The 20356-nt window shown below is 46.5% G+C and overlaps 1 protein-coding gene across 1 annotated transcript in view; it reads right to left on the bottom strand.

The window, feature by feature from the left end:
* COL24A1 (collagen type XXIV alpha 1 chain) overlaps nucleotides 1–6055 on the bottom strand; it is a 417206-nt gene extending 411151 nt beyond the window's left edge. Inside the window, exon 1 of the mRNA XM_082265511.1 lies at nucleotides 5722–6055. Within this exon, the coding sequence (XP_082121637.1) occupies nucleotides 5722–5777 (56 nt within the window). The 5' untranslated portion in view covers nucleotides 5778–6055. The remainder of the gene's footprint in view (nucleotides 1–5721) is intronic.
* Nucleotides 6056–20356: the final 14301 nt, after the last annotated feature.

Raw genomic sequence — 20356 nt, 5'->3', positions numbered from 1 at the left:
CAAATGTCCTTATACATATTGCTTCCGTGCATTTACGTGGAAATGCGCGCGTGTTCGCGAAAATTCGCGATTGCATTTGCGAGAGAATACATACAAGAAAAAAGTCTGAAAAAGAAGATGCTCAAACAGGAGTATCGTGTGCAAGAGGCCTTATAGTGGAATTAGAGAACCTAACTCTCAACGATAAAGAAAAAAGAGCACATCTGTTACCCATGGCAACCAAATTTCTTGCTTCTCCTAAAAAGTATAAGTATCACTAGGAGACACTGATATGAAGAATGAATTAGGTGTCCTTGGCCTTTTCAGAGTACCCCCTCCATTCCCCTCCTCTTTAACCTATGACTCCCCTAACCTGCCCATTTTTTTATACCAGTTGTGGAACTTCAGGTTAATAAATAACCCCCCCCCCCTCTCTTGCTGCAGTAAGTCAGAGGAACTTCCAATGCAGTGACACACTCCAGGATCTCCTGGGGTAGGGTGCACTTAGGGAACCTAAAACTCAATTTATGAAGCTGATATCTTTGGGAGACACAGGGATACAAAATGACTTGGTGACCCCATTATACAAGAATTTCCATGTTTTTGAGTTACAGTGCTCCCCCTAACACCTGGCCAGTGTATAGGGGCCAGCAGTTTCAAAAACATCCCCCCCCCCTTGCTTCAGCAAGTGAGAGAAATGTTTTATATAGTGGCATATTCCATAATCTCCTGGTTTAGGGTGCAATTAGGAAACCGAAGCTTCAACAATAATGAAGACCTATAGCAACCAGATTGCTTGCTTCTCCTAAACAATATCCCAAATTCCTCAAAGCCAACATCTTTAGGAAACACTTGCTCCACTACACATGGCATTTCCACTCTTAAAAGTTACAATGCTCCCCCTATACTGCCCAGTATGTGGTGCCAGCTATGGAACTTCAGTTTTAATAAATAATGCCCCTTCCTTGCTGCAGAAAATCAGAGGAACTTCCAATAGGTTGGGTTAGGGTTCAATAAGGGGAACCTAAGCTTCACCAATAATTAAAAAACCTAAACCAAATCCCAAATTCCCGAAAGCCAACATCCTTAGGAGACACTGGGGTACAGAATGAATTAGGTAACAATGCCCCCTAACGTGACCAGTGTATGGGGTCAGCTGTGGAACACCAGTTTCATAAATAAACCTCCCTCTTTTGCATGCAGCAAGTCAGAAGAACTTCTAATTCAGTGACACATACTAGGATTTCATGGTTTAGGTAGCCTTAGACCCCATTCACACTAGCGCGACTTGTCAGGCGACTTGGTCGCCTGACAAGTCGCGGTCGCCTGCCATTGATTAGCACAGGACCCGTTCTAATAGGAGCAACACAAGTCGCTCAGACTTAGAAAAAGGGTCCTGTACTACTTTGGGGCGACCTGGAAGCGACTTGCATTGACTTCAATGATATGAAGTCCGTGCAAGTCGCGCCGAGGTCTTCACAGGTCGCCCCAGCAAGTCGCGTCGCCCCTGTCTGAACGGGGTCTAAGTCTCAACAATAATGAAAACCAAAAATATTTGCCCATAGCAACCTGATTTCTTCCATCTCTTAAAAAATATCCAAAATTCTTCAAAGCTAGCATCATAAGGAGACGCTGGGCTGAAAATGAATTAGGTAACTCCACTATCCATAGCATTTCCACCCTTTAAAGTTACAATGCCCCCCCCCCCCCCTCAATCTGATGCCAGTTGTAAAACTCCAGTTTCATAAATAACCCCACTCACTTGTTGAAGCAAGTCAGAAGAACTTCCAATTCAGTGACACATTCCAGGATTTCGTGGTCTAGGGAACCTAAGCTTCAACGATAATGAAAACCTAAGCAGTATCCCAAAATTCTCAAAGCCAACATCTTTAGGATAGACTAGGGTAAAGAAGGAATTAGGTGATCCCCCCTCTATATATATATATATTATATATATATATATATATATGTATATATATAGCATTTCTATTCTTCAAAATGTCAAAGCTGCCCCTAACCTGGCCAGTGAATTCTTGCTTCTCTTAATACATATACAAAATTCCTCAAAGCTGGCATCATTGGGAGACAATTCCTTGTAAAGTGAAGTTTTACCTCATTTACTAAGCTCTGGAGCAGCTGCACTTGCAAAAGTACACAGTCGATTGGCCTTTAGCAAATCATCCCCAATGCCTCCCTCTCACCCTGGTGCTAGCTCCGAGACTCCAGTTTCATAAATAACCCCCCCCCCCCCACACACACACACACACACTTGCTGCAGCAAGTCAGAGGAACTTCTAATTCAGTGACACATTCCAGGATCTGGTGGTTTAGAGAACCTAAGCTTCAACAATAATGAAAACCTAAACAATATCCTAAATTCCTCAAAACCAACATCTTTAGGATACACTAGGGTACAGAATAAATATAGCATTTCCAAGCTCCCCCTATCCTGCTCAGTGTATGGGGTCAGCTGTGGAACACCAGTTTCATAAATAACCGCCCCTGTCTTGCTGCAGCAAGTCAGAAGAACTTTAATTCAGTGCCACATTCCAGGATCTGGTGTTTTAGTTTCAACAATAATGAAAACCAAGAGCCCATTGGTTGCCCATAGCAACCTGATTTATTGCTTCTCTTTTAAGAAATATCCAAAATTTCTCAAAAGTCAGCATTATTAGCAGACATTGGAATACAAAATGAATTAGGTGACCCCACTTTTCATAGAAGATACAAAGTAGAGAGCGCTTCTATAAGTAGCCACTGGAATATGATACAAAATTGCAACAGTGGAGTTAATTTACTAAAACTGGAAAGTGCAAAATCTGGTGAAACTGTGCATGGTAGCCAATCGGCTTCTAATTTCAGCTTGTACAATTAAGCTTTGACAAACAGCCCCTGATCACATTGGTGTGATTTGACCTGCTGGCAATGGCACTGTCCCAATCGGTGTGACGCCGACTTTGCGGTGCTGCACCGATTTCCAAAAGTAGTTTATGCACTACTTTTGGCGACTTCGGGGGCGATTTCAATAGACATCTGTGCATGAACCCACACACATGTCTTTCAAATCGCCCCCGAAGTCAGACTGAAATGCGGCTTTGAAATTGTGCGAGTTCAGATGAAGTTGTACGATTTCAAAGCCGCGTTCAATGTGATCGAGAGCTAAAACCTATAAGCTGATTGGTTCCTATGCAGAACTGCACCAGATTTTGCACTCTACAGTTTTAGTAAATCAACCCTTATGCATTCTTCTATCCATAGCATTTCCACCCGTTAAAGTTCCAATGTCCCCTGCTCACCCTGGTGCCAGCTGTGGAGCTCCAGCTTCATAAATAACCCCCCTCTCTTGCTGCAGCAAGTCAGAAGAACTTTAATTCAGTGAAACATTCCAGGATCTGGTGGTTTAAGGAACTTAAGTCTCAACAATAATGAAAACCAAGAACCCACAGCAAACTGATTTCTTGCTTCTCCTATGAAATATCCAACATTCCTCAAAGCCGGCATCATTAGCAGACATTGGGATACAAAATGAATTAGGTGACCCCACTATCGGTAAAAGATACAAAGTAGAGAGCGCTTCTATGAGTAGCCATTGGAATATAAGACAAAACTACAGCATTGGGGTTGATTTACTAAAACTGGAAAGTGCAACATCTGGTGCAGCTGAGCATGGTAGCCAATCAGCTTCTGATTGTAGCTTGTTCAATTGAGCTTTGACAATAAAACCTATAACCTGATTGGTTCCTATGCAGAGCTGCACCAGATTTTGCACTCTACAGTTTTAGTAAATCAACCCTTATGTATTCTTCTATGCATAGCATTTCCACCCTTTAAAATCCCAATGCCCACCCCTCACCCTGGTGCCAGCTGTGGATCTGCAGTTTCATAATAAACCCCCCTCTCTTGCTGCAGCAAGTCAGAAGAACTTTAATTCAGTGACATTCCAGGATCTGGTGGTTTATGGAACTTAAGTCTCAAACATAATGAAAACCAAGAACCCACAGCAACCTGATTTCTTGCTTCTCTTAAGAAACATCAACAATTTCCCAAAGCCGGCATCATTAGCAGATATTGGGATACAAAATGAATTAGGTGACCCCACTATCGTTAGAAGATACAAAGTAGTCTTTGGAAAAAAAAACAAAAAACAAAGTAGTCAGCGCTTCTATGAGCAGCCACTGGAATATGATACAAAATTGCAACAGTGGAATTGATTAACTAAAACTGGAAAGTGCAAAATCTGGGTGCATGGTAGCCAATCGGCTTCTAATTTCAGCTGAATCAATTAAGCTTTGACAATAAAACCTATAAGCTGATTGGTTCCTATGCAAAGAGCTGCACCAGATTTTGCACTCTACAGTTTTAGTAAATCAACCCCTATGTGTTCTTCAATCCATAGCATTTCCACCCTTTAAAGTCCCAATGCCCTCCCCTCACCCTGGTGCCAGCTGTGGAGCTCCAGCTTCATAAATAACCCCCCTCTCTTGCTGCAGCAAGTAAGAAGAACTTTAATTCAGTGACAAATTCGAGGATCTGGTGGTTTAGGGAACTTAAGTCTAAACAATAATGAAAACCATTAGCCCACAGCTCTTAAGAAACATCCACAATTTCTCAAAGCTGGCATCATTAGCAGACATTGGGATACAAAATGAATCAGGTGACCTCACTATCAGTAGAAGATACAAAGTAGTCAGTGCTTCTTTGAGCAGCCACTGGAATATGATACAAAATTGCAACAGTGGAATTGATTTGCCAAAACTGGAAAGAAGCCAATCAGCTTCCAATTTCAGCTGAATCAAGTAAGCTTTGACAATAAAACCTATAAGCTGATTGGTTCCTATGCAGAACTGCACCAGATTTTGCACTCTACAGTTTTAGTAAATGACCCCCTATGTATTCTTCAATCCATAGATGTCTTTCAAGTCGCCCCCGAAGTCAGACTGAAATGCGACTTTGAAATTGTGCGAGTTCAGATGAAGTTGCACTATTTCAAAGCCGCATTCAATGTGAATGAGGGCTAAAACCTATAAGCTGATTGGTTCCTATGCAGAACTGCACCAGATTTTGCACTCTACAGATATTGGGATACAAAATGAATTAGGTGACCCCACTATTGTTAGAAGATACAAAGTAGTCTTTGGAAAAAAAAAAAAAAAAAACAAAGTAGTCAGCGCTTCTATGAGCAGCCACTGGAATATGATACAAAATTGCAACAGTGGAATTCATTAACTAAAACTGGAAAGTGCAAAATCTGGGTGCATGGTAGCCAATCGGCTTCTAATTTCAGCTGAATCAATTAAGCTTTGGCAATAAAACCTATAAGCTCCTATAAGGTTCCTATGCAAAGAGCTGCACCAGATTTTGCACTCTACAGTTTTAGTAAATCAACCCCTATGTGTTCTTCAATCCATAGCATTTCCACCCTTTAAAGTCCCAATGCCCCCTGCTCACCCTTGTGCCAGCTGTGGAGCTCCAGCTTCATAAATAACCCCCCTCTCTTGCTGGAGCAAGTCAGAGCAACTTCCCATACATTGCTCATGTCAGCCAGACATTCATAATTACAACTTATCAGATGTAACCAAAAGTTCCTGTTATGTTATTAAACATTGACATTCCATTAGATGAACACAGCCAGCCCCAGGGGTAACTGGAGGGGGGCACTACAGATCCCAGCGAGTGTTGTGCACTCCAGGGTCTGCAGCCCCCCCCCCCCCCCCCCCCCCTAGCAGCACAGCAGGGACTTACGTTTTTGCAGTGGGAGAGATGTATCCACTCCTTGTCCTTTGGGCTCCTAAATGCATTTGTCTGCATTTGTCCGCGCAGCGAGGATCCAGTCGAAATCAGAAGGCGAGAGAGAGGTGTAGGTGGTGACTGGCACTTCGGCACCTCTGCATGGTTGGCAGGCTGGTGGCACCCATCAGTCCCTACACATGGCACGCGCAGCTGACTCCGCTCCTGCGAAGGTCGGGGAGAGAGTCGGGGAGAGAGAAGTCGGGGAGAGACAAGTCGGGGAGAGACAGAAGAAGTGGCAGAAAGCAGAGAAGGAGCCGCTCAGTGCTGATCGCCTGTGACTGAGAGACGATCCTGCCCCGTGGTGTTAGATTTCAGCACACACTGATTCCTGATGACATCAGCAGCTGCTGTGTACTATATGGCACTGTGTGTGTATGTCAGGGGGAGCTCAGCCCACTCATTACATACTGTACTGTACAGTCGGGGCTGACTTGGAGGATATTCAGTGGACAGCATGGAAATCAAACACACTCAGGGCAGGAAGCCATTCAGGACAGTAGGAGTGCAGATGTGCAAATAATGGAAAGAATCTTCCATAGGCTGTTCAAGATCAGCTGGGACCACCGGTCCTGGGTCTTCCTAAGTTCATCATCAACCCCTAAACAGATGACCAGCATCTACCGTTTTGCACCCTTTGGTAAAGCATGGCCAAGAGCAGTGGTCCACAGCCTCCCTTTCTCCTGCCACCTGCTGATCCACTAACCCAGCCTTTCTGAACCAGGTTGCCTTGTGGTATTATAGGTGTGCGCAGCATATTGCATTAGGGCAGGCATGTCCGACCTACGGCCCGAGGGCCGCATGCGGCCCAGAACCACAGGCAATGCGGCCCACTGCCCCCTGACAATTATTATTTTTTTTGCTGTGGAGGAAGGAAGTCGAGTCGGGGGCACGGCCACAGCGGCTTCCAACTAACTGTAAGCAGAGGCTGACTCGGAGCCTCTGTCAATGATAGACAGCACATTGGTGACGTCTATCATAGGAGCCGGTCCAGGAGGCAGGACTTCATATGACAGCGGTCACCGACGGGTAAGCGGGAGATCCCTGCTCTGTGTAATCCAGCGGCTCTCCTCTCTCTTCATTGCAGACTGCATTGGATGGGCACGCACTGGTGAGGCTACATTGGATGGGCACTGATCAGGCTGCATTGGATGAGCATGCACTTGTGAGGCTGCATTGGATGGGCACTGATCAGGCTGCATTGGATGGGCATGCACTTGTGAGGCTGCATTGGATGGGCACTGATCAGGCTGCATTGGATTGGCATGCACTTGTGAGGCTGCATTGGATGGGCACTGATCAGGCTGCATTGGATGGGCATGTACTTGTGAGGCTGCATTGGATGGGCGCGCACTGGTGAAGCTGCATTGGATGGGCATGCGGGAAGGGCGCGGTGGCGTTTTATTACTTATATACCTTAACTGTAGTATATATTTTATATGCGGCCCGATAAAATTTCTCTACACTCAATGTGGCCCAGAGAAGCCAAAAGGTTGGACACCCATGCATTAGGGTCTGCTAGGGCCGGGACAAGGGGTGGGCAGGAGGGACAGTTGCCCTGGGTGCAATGGGTTTTTTCAGGGGCCCCTTGACCCTAACCCTAAGGGAAGGGGGGTGCAGTTTGGCATCCTTGCCCTGGGCACTGAATGACCTTGGCCCTGCACTGGGGTGTGCACCCCAAATGTATTAAAAACATGGACGGTGTTAGTAGGGCAGTGGATGGTGTCAGTCAGGGCTGCTGATCAGTGGCGGCTGGTGCTTGGTAATTCAGGGGGGGCAGTAAACCAATGCACCAGCATCCCCCCCCCCCCCCAATGAATGGTCTGCCTCCTTACCTCCTCCTTCCTCCTGCCCGAGCCGGGGATGCTTCTGGGAGCTGCTTAATGGCTGAGGTGCTGCGCTTCTCCTCCAGTCGTGTGTCTTCTGCCTCTTCCTGGCCACTGGCCTGTAAGATCGCTTCTCCTTTGGCCAATCAGGAAAGGGATCTCGCAACCCTTTTCCTGATTGGCTGGGAGGAGAGTCAGTGTGACAAAAGCGAATATTCATTCGCTATTGCCATACAACTGGGTGAGCTCAGGGCGCAGTGCTCTGCGCCCCGAGCCCACCCTTTTTTGAAGCCTATTAGAGCCTCTGGCTCTAATCAGGTGCTTAAAACAAAAAATCCCCTATTGGAATCCATGCATCCTGCGCCCTGCATGTAGATTAGAGGGCCGGACGCAATGGATGGGGTGGCGGCGCCCCTGCACCCCCAATGGACGGGCCACCACTGCTGCTGATAGAAATTGTGGGGCCCTGTACACAGGGCCGCTGATAGGGGGAACCACCAGTCCTCCTGTAGGGGGCCCTGGCATACAGGGGGGCCCTAACAGCATAGGGAATCGGTGCAGTCGGGCAGAGGGGCAATTACAGAAGGAAGCCCTGTGCGGCTCTCTGCAGCAGCTGAAAGCCAGTTTCTCCCTCTCCTGCCAGCTTTCAGCTGCTGCAGGGAGAGACGCAGGACATCATAATTACTTCTCCGACACCAATCCCCCTCCCTGCTTCTGATCCCCCCTCCCCGTGTGTCCCCTTTTCACTGTGATCCCGCCCCCACAGCGCTGCAGACTTCCCTGTCCTGTAAAAAAGAAAAAAAATTGTAAGGAAATAAGCATTAAACATTGTAATAAATAATTAAAAAAATGTAAAATAAAAGAATTGTTATACATTTTTTTCTTTAAATTTTCTGTTATGTTGTGTCCGCTAATAATGATTTTAGTGTATTATTAGTGGAAATATTGTCTTGATAAATTCAGGGGGGGGGGCTGCCAGGTATGCTGTATGGAGCCCCGTGTTTTCTAACAGCAGCCCTACCGTACAGACTTCCACCAGATAGAGCCACCCCCATCCCCTCCCCCAAGAAGATGTTAAAGCTATATTTTGCTAAAAATACAATAAAATCATTATTAGCAGACCCAAATACAACATAACTCGCAGAATCCCTGCTAAATCTAAAAAGATAAAGCTGAGTTAATAAAATAAATAAAAATGAATATGAGATGAGATAAAAAAATACACAGGCTGGGCTGTTGGAGCTCCGGGATCAGAGAGACAGAGGGAGAAAAATAAAGTTACAGGGATAACAAACTTAGGAGCAGCGCTAACATTACAGCCAGCGCTGGGAGGGGGGGGGAGGCACACAGGGAGGGGGATTAGTGAGGGACCACTGACTTTTTCTCAGCAGCTAAAAGCTGGCAGCAGGGAGAGTGGGAGAGATCAGTTTTCAGCTGCTGGAGGAAGAGTTCTGCAATTGTCATCCATCACGAATCCCCCTCCCTGTGTGGGCCCCCTGTGTACTCGAGCTCCCTACAAGAGGACCGGTGGTCCCCCCCTATCAGCGGCCCTGGTGCAGGGCTGCTGATAGAATTTATGGGGCCCCTCACAGCCTAAAAACATACAGCGATTGGCGCAAACAGAGAAAATATTAGCAATATAAACAAGAAAAAATTGCAAGCTGGACACTACAGACACATCACTATTATCCTACCTGACAGGGCCCCCTTCTAGTGATCGACCAATATAATTTTTTTAATGCCGATGCCGATATTTTGGTCTTTGGATATCGGTATCGGCCGATATCTGCCGATATTTTCGGACATTAAAACATTTTTTTTTAATTTATTTATTTTGGTACTCCTTGTGGAGGGATCTGGGGGTCTAAAAGACCCCAAACCCCTCCTCGGCCCTGAAAAGCATTCAAAACGCCAAGTTTGGCTGTTTTGAATGCTGTGAGTTTTTTTAATTCGGCGCCGCCAGGACCTGGAAGTGATGTCATCAGAGCCGTATGCGGGTTTGATCTGGTCTTTTCTTCGGCGGCAGCGGTGGAAGTAGGATGTCTGGGTCTCCTGGTGGGACGGGAGACCCCGGCGAGCCACGGAAGGTAGCGGGAGGGGGGGGAGGGAACATCCCCTCCCGCTCCTTGTAATGACAGCCGAGTGGCTTCTCAGCTGCATCGGTTGTCATTACAAGTCAGCCGACCATAGCTAAAATACAATGCCTGCAATGCTATGCTTTGCAGCCATGCCAAAAATGATACCCTCATCAAACAAGACCTATTCAAGTGAATAGCGGCACAGAAGCAATATCTGCACCCCAGAGTGAGTGATCAGTATTGATCACTTACTGCATTCATTCAGGTTGGTGTGTTCATTCAGGATGGTGAACCCCCCCCCCCCTTTCTCTATCCTAAAATAATAACTTGCCTGTGTGCCCTCCGTAGCTGCTGGTAGGAGAGGAGAGGAGGGAAAATGGAAGCACAGCAGTGGAAAGGGGCACACTGGGGTCCCAGACAGCAGGGGGAAGGGGCGCAGATACTAGAGTAAATCCCACTGCAGTTGGGTCTCCTGCTAGGCAGGTGCTCGGGCCCACCTTTTGAACTGATGAGGCCCGGGCCCAGTACAGCAGGGCTGGCTGTACTGCATTATCAGCAGCCCTGCACAAAGCCAAAGGTTTTCATTGTGCACCATTAAAACCTTTGAGCAGCCGGCATCCTAACAACCAATTACAACATCGGTTGATAAGGAAGATGTCGGTCACCTGCACAGCCAGGGCCGGCGCTACCAGTAAGGTGACCTAGGCAGCCGCCTAGGGCGCAACTTAGCAGGGGGCGCCAGCAGAGCCTGACCTGAAGTAAGTGACTTACCGTAAGTCACTGAAGGAGTTTTAACGAGTGGCAGCCCATCCATTAGGGAGCAAGGGCGCTGCCCCCCCCATCCATGCGTCTGGACACCTAATCTACATGCAGGGCCCCGGATGCATGGATTCCAATAAGGCTTTTTTTTTAAGAACTTAATTAGAGCCAGAGGCTCTAATAGGCTTTAAAAAAAGGGTGGGCTTGGGGCGCGAGCCCACCCAGTTGTGTGAAAATAGCGAATTAATATTTGGTATTGCCACACCGATTCTCCTCCTGGCCAATCAGGAAGTGGGTCCTGAGACCTGTTTCCCAATTGGGCAAAGGAGAAGGCATCCTATTGGCGGAGGAGGAGGGAGGAGACGGCTGCCGAGAGGGAACATGGAGGAGACTGAGGGGGAACAAGGTAAGTGAACTGGCACCTGGGGGGGGGGGTATGGTGTGGACTGGACTCTGGAGTGATGGGGGGGGGTCCGTGGCCAGGTCCGTCTGCCGCCCCCCGACCAATGGAGCACCAGCCGCCACTGGTTTTAACCCCTTCAGCAACTTGGGATGGGGGGTGGAAGAGCATATGGGGGGGGGGCAATTTTTATTCTGCCTAGGGCGACAAAAATCCTTGCACCGGCCCTGAGCACAGCATCCTTGTTTGCCCCCTCCCCTGACCCACTCTAGTCAGTACCAGAGTGAAAAGGTGTACAGTAAAACCTTGGTTTGAGAGTAACTTGGTTTAAGAGCGCTTTGCAAGACAAGCAAAATTTTCAAATAAATTTTGACTTGATATACAAGCGATGTCTTGATATACAAGTAGCCTCAAGTCACAGCTGAGTATAAAAGAGAAGAGAGGCGCCTCTAAGTGTAGTAATATGGTTACATTTAATGAAGGTACAACATTTAGCAACTCATATGGTTGATGATTAGAACAGGCACATCTAAGGATGCAGGCATCCAGGCTAAAGCTGTCCACATAGGGGTCGGTGATGCGTTTGCCGGGGAAAATCTTTCGGCTTTGTGCCGCGCGGATCGGGGACGATTCTTTGGTGACTTCGCCGAATAGCCCTTTGTGGTTTAATCCGGCGCTGAAGGAGTTTGTCCGTATGCAAGATGGGGGTAGTTGGGCTAGATATGGTCTGAAGTACCTACATCAGCTGTTCTATCAGGGTAGGTTGGTGTCCTTCGCACAGCTGAGGGAGACCTTTGGGATCCCCGGGACGTGGCGCTTCAGGTACTTACAACTTCAGCACGCGGTGCGGGTGCAGTTTGGGGGGGGGGTTGTGGTTTTGACTAACCCCTCGCTCGAAGCTCTGTTAATGGATCCGGAGCCGATGAAACGGATTTCCAGATACTACGGGGCGCTGTGTCCTGGGGGTTCTGGGGCAGTGGATAGGGCCAGGGCTAGGTGGGTGACCTTTATTCCTGACTTGACCGATGAGCAGTGGGAGGAGGTATTGGAGAATTATTTGGGCACGGTTATTTCTTCGACCGATAAGATGATACAGCTGAGATATCTACACCAGACCTACTATACTCCGGTACGTCTGTTCTCTATGCGTAAGAGGGATACTGATTTGTGCCACAGGTGTTCGGGAGATCGAGGCTCCTTTCTGCATATGGTCTGGGACTGCCCTAAGGTGCGACCACTGTGGTCTCAGGTTACGAAATTTATTGCGGATAGCTTTGGTCTCCCGAATATTTGTTCTCCCCTGGTGTGTTTACTGGGGGTCGTGGAGGTGGAGGGTCTAGATATGGCCACCAAGCTGTTTCTCCGCATTCTTTTTTTCTGCGTTAGGAAATTGATCGCCAGGAGTTGGATCTATACTGCGGAGCTGACTCTTGGGATGTGGATACGGGTGGTGAATGCCGACATTGTACTGTACAGGATGACTTATGAGGCTAGGGGGTCACCTAAGAAGTTTAGGAAGGTGTGGTACCGATGGGTAGACTCGGAGGCTACTTTAGTGGACACGCAGGTTAATGGTTAGGATGGGTCTGGAGCGATATGGGGGGCGGATTGAGGCTTAGATCATTCCCCTGATGTGTGACTGTTGAGTGATTGATGTGCTCTGCCACGGACCTGGTGGTTTGGTATGGGGGGTTTCTCTGGGTTGTCACCTGTGGGGGGTTTGTTCAGATGGCCACCTCGCCTGCTCCTCCTACGGGAGTGTGGGTGGGGAGGCCTGGTTCTTGGTTCTGGGCTGAGGGGTGGGGGGTTCGGGGATGTTGTTTTCTTTTAAAAATGCAAAACTTGGGGTCCTACTGGGCGCATGGTTAGTGCGAGCTGACCGGCGGCTGTCTGAGGGGTTTTGCCTTTTTTACTATATACCATATGTGTTATGGAACATTTTTTGTTTCTGGATGTTTATCCCTTGGAGGCTGTTGTGCTATGCTGGTTATGTAATGTTTCTGTTGCACTGTGTGCCTAGGTTGGACTTCAATAAAAATCTTTTTCAAAAAAAAAAAAAAAAAGCTGTCCACATAGAGCATCCTCCGCACCGCCATCTATGTCATCCCTTCCATGCTGCCCCTCGCTTTTCAGATCGCTTTACTGCAGGGTGGTCTTCCCGGTCAGGATTACAGACTGGCAGCCAGTGGTGCATAAGATAGTCTATGTGGACAGCTTTACCCCGGATGCCTGCATACTTAGATGTGCCTGTTTTATTCATCAACCATGTGAGTTGCTAAATGTTGTACCTTCATTAAATGTAACCATATTGCTACACTTAGAGGCGCCTCTCTTCTCTTTGATACTCTGTAGCTCCTGCTGGATTTTGCTTCTAATCCCCTTGTGGAAGCGGCTATTTGTGGGTGGACATTTTATGGTTATATAACCTATCGCAATGCTATAATCTTTTTATATGGACTATAAACTGAAGGACTTATGAATAAATGGTTGTGGAACGAATCATCTGAGTTTCCATTATTTCTTATGGGGAAATTTGCTTTGATATACGAGTGCTTTGGATTACAAGCATGTTTCCAGAATGAATTATGCTCGCAATCCAAGGTTTTACTGTATTTGCTTTGGAGGAATAAATCACCTCTAATTGGGTATCCTACCTGTGTGGCTGCTCCTGTATTATGTAAAATTATTAGAATCGCTTTTTACATTTCAGGATGCCTCGAGATTTTAAGGGGTGCCTCAAGGCTCTCCATAAATAAATGGGTGCCTTGACCGAAAAATGGTTGAGAAGCACTGCCCTAACCAATTCTTTTTCAACCAGGGTGCCCTCAGGTCTCTTTAGGGGTACCTTGCCAAAATATCAAAAAATTGCCCACAATTGTATACAAGCCAGTGGGTGGTGGCTTAAGCCTGCCTTTTAGTTACTCAAAGCCACAGATTTTCATTGTGCACCATTACAACCTTCTAGTTGCTGGGGTCCTATCAACCACTGGCATCATCAGTTGATATAGAGGACGTTGGGAGCCTGCACAGCATCCTTGTTTGCCCCCATCGGATAGGAACTGAGGGAGACATTGGAATACTAGTGTGTTTTGGAAGATTAACTCTTGGTTTGCGCTATGAACCTCTTGTGAATCGCACAGGAACCGCACCGCATTTCTGTTCCATTCATTTTAAATCTGCTAAAATGGCACTGCATCGTACCAAAGTCATGCATGCACCAATTTTGGAACCATACTGCAACCAGATTGCAGGGTACTTTTGTACCATGTGATCCAGTGCGGGCAAATTCACTGTTTGTGACCTTCATTTGGGGTGTTGTTAAGATTGCGCTAACACCCACTGCAGGTCGCAAGGGCAGTGCAATTTGACTGCAGCACTGGAAATGCGCGCAGACCTCAGGGTTTCCTGCACTGCACTTCCTGCACTTCCTGCACTGCATTACTGGATGTTGCTGCATTATGTAAAACTATTAATTTACATTTTAGATTGGGGTGCCTCATGATTGTGCAGAATTTTAACCACTTTAGGACCGCGCGCGGTAATACTACTGCGGCAGTGCGGCACGATACCGCTCAGCCACGTAGTATTAACGTGATGCGCGATCGCGGCTCCAGAGCGCGCTCCCGAGTGCCGCGGGTCCCGATCCCGATGGCATTCGGTAGGGAACCGATCAATCATCAGATACTGACCAATGATTTTTGGTCAGTGTCTGTAGATCGGTCCCCACCAATGGCAATCTGTCCCCTGTCTGTGTAATGTAAACACAGACAGGGGAAGTGATGTCAATGTCCCTCCTGAAGTCCTTTCGGTTCCAGGAGAAGACAGACACACCAAAAACGTGAGTTTCCACCAACACTACACTGACACACCTCACATAGGCACATTTAACCCCTTCATCACCTCTGATCACCCCCAAACCCCTCACAGTGAACACTATATACAGTGGTATACAGATATTTTACTGATCACTGTATAAGTGTCACTTGTGAGCGTAGTTTGCGCCTGCGTTAGGCCCAAATAGGGTTAGGGTACCCGCCACCTATCCCCTAATAAAGTTTTTACCCCTTGATCAGCCCCAGTTAACCCCTTCACTACCTATTACTCTGTGCACTAAATACAGTATATAGGTAAATACTGATCACTGTATTTAGTGTCACTAGTGACCCTAATTTGCGCTTGCGCTAAGCCCAGACAGGGTTAGGGCACCCGCCACCTATTCCCTAATAAACTTTTAACCGCTTGATCTTCCTCAGTTAACCCCTTCACTCCATATAAAACAGTGCACTAATATATACAGTATATCAGATAACTACTGATCACTGTATTTAGTGTCACTGGTGACCCTAATTTGCGCTTGCGCTAGGCCCGAATAGGTTTAGGCCACCCGCCATCTATCCTCTATAAAGGTTTAACCCCTTGATCTCCCCCAGTTTAACCCCTTCACTTCCCTGTCACAGTGTTCACTATATACAGTGATTACCGATCACTGTATTAGCGTCACGGGTGACACAACTTAGGCTAGCTAGTTAGCGTCAGGGTCCCACTACACCACCATTACTTAGCGTCAGTTAGAGTCAAGTACACTAACACACACACACCACCGTTACTAGTATAGTGTTTGAACAGATCAATATCTGATCTGATCAGAACTATACTAGCGTCCTCATAATTTAGTGTTCCCCAAACGCAGTGTTTGCACAATCAGCACTGATTCCTGCTAGCACCTGCGTTTAGCCCCCCTGCCCAGCCCACCTTACCCAGGCAAGTGTAGTAATCAATAGATTACTGACTCTTCCAAAAAACACATCACACAAAACCGCTGAAATTTCAGGGCCTCCGAAACTGTGATGGGTAGTCAGGAGTGAAATCAACAATTTACGCCATTAGAAAACCTAAAGATGGAGATTCATTTTCGGGGTCCCGTACACAGCTAGGCTCCCAAAAAGTCTCACACATGGGGTATCCCCATACTGAGGAGAAGCGGCAGAATGTATTTTGGGGTGTCATTCCACATATACCCATGTCATGTGTGAGAAATTTATCTTTTAGTGACAACTTTGTGTTAAAAAAAAAAAAATAAATAATAAATTGTAATTTTCCCAAAACTTGTGGCAAAATATAAAATATTCCATGGACTCACCATGCCTCTCAGCAAATAGCTTGGGGTGTCTACTTTGCAAAATGGGGTCATTTGGGGGGTTTTGTGCTATCTTGAAATTTCAGGGCCTCCGAAACTGTGATGGGTAGTGAGGAGTAAAATCAAAAATTTACGCCATTAGAAAACCTAAAGATGGAGATTGATTTTCGGGGTCCCGTACACAGCTAGGCTCCCAAAAAGTCTCACATATGTGGTATCCCTGTACTCAGGAGAAGCAGCAGAATATATTTTGGGGTGTAATTACACATATACCCATGGCATGGGTGAGAAATGTATCTTTTAGTGACAACTTTGTGTTAAAAAAAAAAAATTTTTTTTTTATTCATTTTTCAAACACCTGTGACAAAAAATTAAATATTCAATGAGCTCAACATGCCTCTCAGAACATTCCTTAGGATGTCTACTTTCCAAAAAGTGGTAATTTGGGGGGGTCTTGTACTGCCCTGCCATTTTAGCACTTCATGAATTGAGATAGGCAGTCAGAAATTAAAGCTGCGTAAAATTTCAGTATTTACACCATAGTTTGTAGACGCTATAACTTTTGCGCAAACCAATAAAAATACGCTCATTGAATTTTTTTTTGTCAAAGACATGTAGCTTAATATATTTTGGCCAAAAAAAATGACATAAATTGAGTATATTGGATATTTTTTAAAAGACAAAGTTGAAAATGTAATTTTTTTGCAAAATTTTCGCTATTTTTTTATTAATATCGCAAAAAATAAAAAGCGCAGAGGTGATCAAATACCACCAAAAGAAAGCTCTGTTTGTGGGAAAAAAAGGACGTAAATTTCGTTTGGGTACCACATTGCATGACCGCACAATTGTCAGTTAAAGTCGCACAGTGCCGAAGCACAAAAAGTGGTCTGGACGGAAGACAGCAAAATCCTCCGGTTGTAAAGTGGTTAAAGGATGCCTTGACTGAAAAAAGGTTGAGGAACACTGCCCTAACCTACCAGTGCCTGCCAGCTTCATTAGTGTCCCCAACCTCCACAAAAACTGCCAACAGTGCCCCACATGCTCTGCACAATGCCCTTAGACCCCCTGAGAGCCCTTACTGTGCCCTGAGTTTTTTGCAGTGCCCCCCAGCCTGCCCCCAACCTCCAAAAGTGTCCCACTGTGCCTCCTAGTCACAGCAGAGCACTCCAGACTCGAACAGTGCCCCTGTAAAGTTTCCAGGCTCCTGGAGAGACCCTAGGCCCCTCTGGACATGTCATCACCCAGAGGGTTACCGAGTCTGCTCCCCTAAGGCCCCTTTCAAGCTTGTGCAACTTGTCCTGCGACTTGGGACTGCAAAGTCGCATGACAAGTCGTACCCCATGATTTACAATGAGTACCATTCATATCTGCGCGACTTCAAGTTGCAGCAACTTCAAAGTAGTCTATGCACTACTTTGGTCCGACTTTGATGTGACTGGAGGTCCATAGACTTCAAGATCACAGAGGCATTGCTTCAAGTCGCGTCAAAGTCGCTCTGCAAAGTCGCGTCAAAGTCAAGTGGCTTTCGGGTCGTACAAGTGTAAAAGGGGCATAAGCCACTCCAGAGCCCCCAAACTCCTACAGTGCCCCCTATTCTTTCACAATGCCTCCCAGCCTGCCCCAACCTCTATTAGTGTCTCACAGTGTCTTCTAGTCTCCGCAGTGTTCTCTAGTCTTTTACAGTGCACCTGCAAAGATCTCAGCCTCCTGGAGAGACCCTGGCCCCTCTGGACTTGTCATCACCCACAGGGTTACCAACGGAGCTGCTGTTGGTAATCACAGGACCCCGTAAAGCCTACCTGACAGAGGGCCCCCCTTTGAAAGTATCAAATGATATTTTCACTAAAATTTCAAGTCCGCAATGCTATGAAGCCATGGTAGAAATTATATCTCCTAGGCAGCCCAAGCGGAAGTTTCTCCTTTTCCCCCTCCCTCCTGGAATCTTCTGGGACATGTCAGAGGTCCCAGAAGATTGCCTGGCAATTCACGACACTTGCGGCTCCACAGCTGAGTGCCAACACTAGAGATGCCGGCGCCACCGAGGGAGAGGAGTGAGGCTTCGGGGGCGGCTGCATCGCTGGGTCTTGGGACAGGTGAGTGTTTATTAAAAGCCAGCAGATACACTTTTTGTAGCTGCTGACTTACCTTTAAGAAACACAAAAACGAGTGGAACTCCGCTTTAAAGTGTAACTCCAACTAACAGTTTTTAAGCAGTTACTGAAACAGTTGTTTTCCTTTTAAGATAAAGGTTTTATATAAATGAACAAAAGCTGACAATTGTAAATGGTAGTAAATGGCTATAGCCAGTGGTAAATGGTTTTCTCAATCCTCTATCTGCCACCTTTGCTAAACAGCTTGGTCTGTTGAAGGAATTTGAAAAATAATCAAGTTACTCTTGCTATGGGGGCACTCGTGTGAGCTTCATCCCAAGCCACACTATATGTGTTCATTGACATATAGAGTGTGGCTCGCCCCCACCCCCCCACTCTCTGCTCACTGGCTGTGATTGACAACAGCAGGAGCCAATAGCCCCTGCTGGTGCCTCTCTGTCCAGTGAGTCGAGAGCAGAGAGAGCCCCTGCTATTGTGCACAGCGCTGGATAAAGATAGGGCTCAGGTAAGTATGGGGGGGCGAGTTGCATATAGAAGGGTTTTTTTGTTTTGTTTTTTTCAATTAAAGAGGTTGTAAACCTCGAGAAAAAATGCCAAAAAAGAAAAAACCTTGAAGACAAAGGCATAATGAGCTAGTATGTATTGCACACTAGCTCAATATGAAATACTTACTTTAGAACAAAGCCCTCCAGCGACAACCGCACACCGCTGAGACAGCTGACATCTTCCTCTGTGTTTCCTCGGGGTCTTCTGGGACCCCGGCGCTGTAAATGGCGGAAGCCACGATAATGTCACTCCTCGCATGCACATGGAGCCACCGTTTACGGCACGGGCTCTGAAAGTCCAGAACAGTAGACCGGACCTTCAGAGCGCATGCGCCAATGACGTCATCAGTGCATACACTGTGCAAGTTTAGGAGATATTCACAGTATCTACAGATAAGTTTTATTATAGACTTACCTGTAGGTGCAATAACAAAAAAGGACTTTACTTCCTCTTTACAGCATAGAATGCTAAAAATCATAGACGAGTGTCTGAAAGTGTGTGTAATTTTGCTTCAATATTCTGTACTGTTCTGTTTTGTACTGAAAAACAACCATAACTAAAACACTTAAAAAAAATAACAATGGAAAGGAAATGAAACTTTTTTTATCACAAGTCTGTGCTATGCATGATTCTTTTCCTTAGGTAAAGTACATCCAGGAAGCATTCATGTCACACTACTATCGCTCCTGGGCCACTGCAGTAAATACATTATATTACCAAAAGTATTGGGACGCCTGCCTTTACATGCACATGAACTTTAATGGCATCCCAGTCTTAGTCTGTAGGGTTCAATATTGAGTTGGCCCACCCTTTTCAGCTATAACAGCTTCAACTCTTCTGGGAAGGCTGTCCACAAGGTTTAGGAGTGTGTCTATGGGAATGTTTGACCATTCTTCCAGAAGCGCATTTGTAAGGTCAGGCACTGTTGTGGATGAGAAGGCTTGGCTCGCAGTCTCCTCTCTAATTCACCCCAAAGGTGTTCTATCGGGTTGATGTCAGGACTCTGTGCAGGCCAGTCATGTTCTTCCACCCCAAACTCGCTCATCCATGTCTTTATGGACCTTGCTTTGTGCACTGGTCAAAATCATTTTGGTGGAGGGGGGATTATGGTGTGGGGTTGTTTTTCAGGGGTTGGGCTTGGCCCCTTAGTTCCAGTGAAGGGAACTCTTAAAATGTCAGCATACCAAGACATTTTGGACAATTTCATGCTCCCAACTTTTTGGGAACAGTTTGGGGATGGCCCCTTCCTGTTCCAATATGACTGCGCACCAGTGCACAAAGCAAGGTCCATACAGACATGGATGAGCGAGTTTGGGGTGGAGGAACTTGAGTGGCCTGCACAGAGTCCTGACCTAAACCGGATAGAACACTTTTAGGATGAATTGGAGCGGAAACTGCAAACCAGGCTTTCTTTTCCAACATCAGTGCCTGACCTCACAAATGCGCTTCAGGAAGAATGGTCAAACATTCCCATAGACACACTCCTAAACCTTGTGGACAGCCTTCCCAGAAGAGTAGAAGTTGTTATAGCTGCAAAGGGTGGGCCAACTTAATATTGAACCCTATGGACTAAGACTGGGATGCCATTAATTCAAGTGCATGTAAAGGCAGGTGTCCCAATACTTTTGGTAATATATAGTGTACCTAGCACAGCTCAAATGCAGCATGCAACGCTCAGATCAGTGGGACGCAGGCTAATGAACGTGCCAACGTGAACATGTCACTTTTTCGAG

This window comes from Pelophylax lessonae (assembly GCF_965119305.1).
Source record: "Pelophylax lessonae genome assembly, chromosome: 8".
Taxonomy (NCBI): domain Eukaryota; kingdom Metazoa; phylum Chordata; class Amphibia; order Anura; family Ranidae; genus Pelophylax; species Pelophylax lessonae.
The sequence above is the reverse complement of the archived record's forward strand: the minus strand, read 5'-3'. Positions and strand labels throughout refer to the sequence as shown.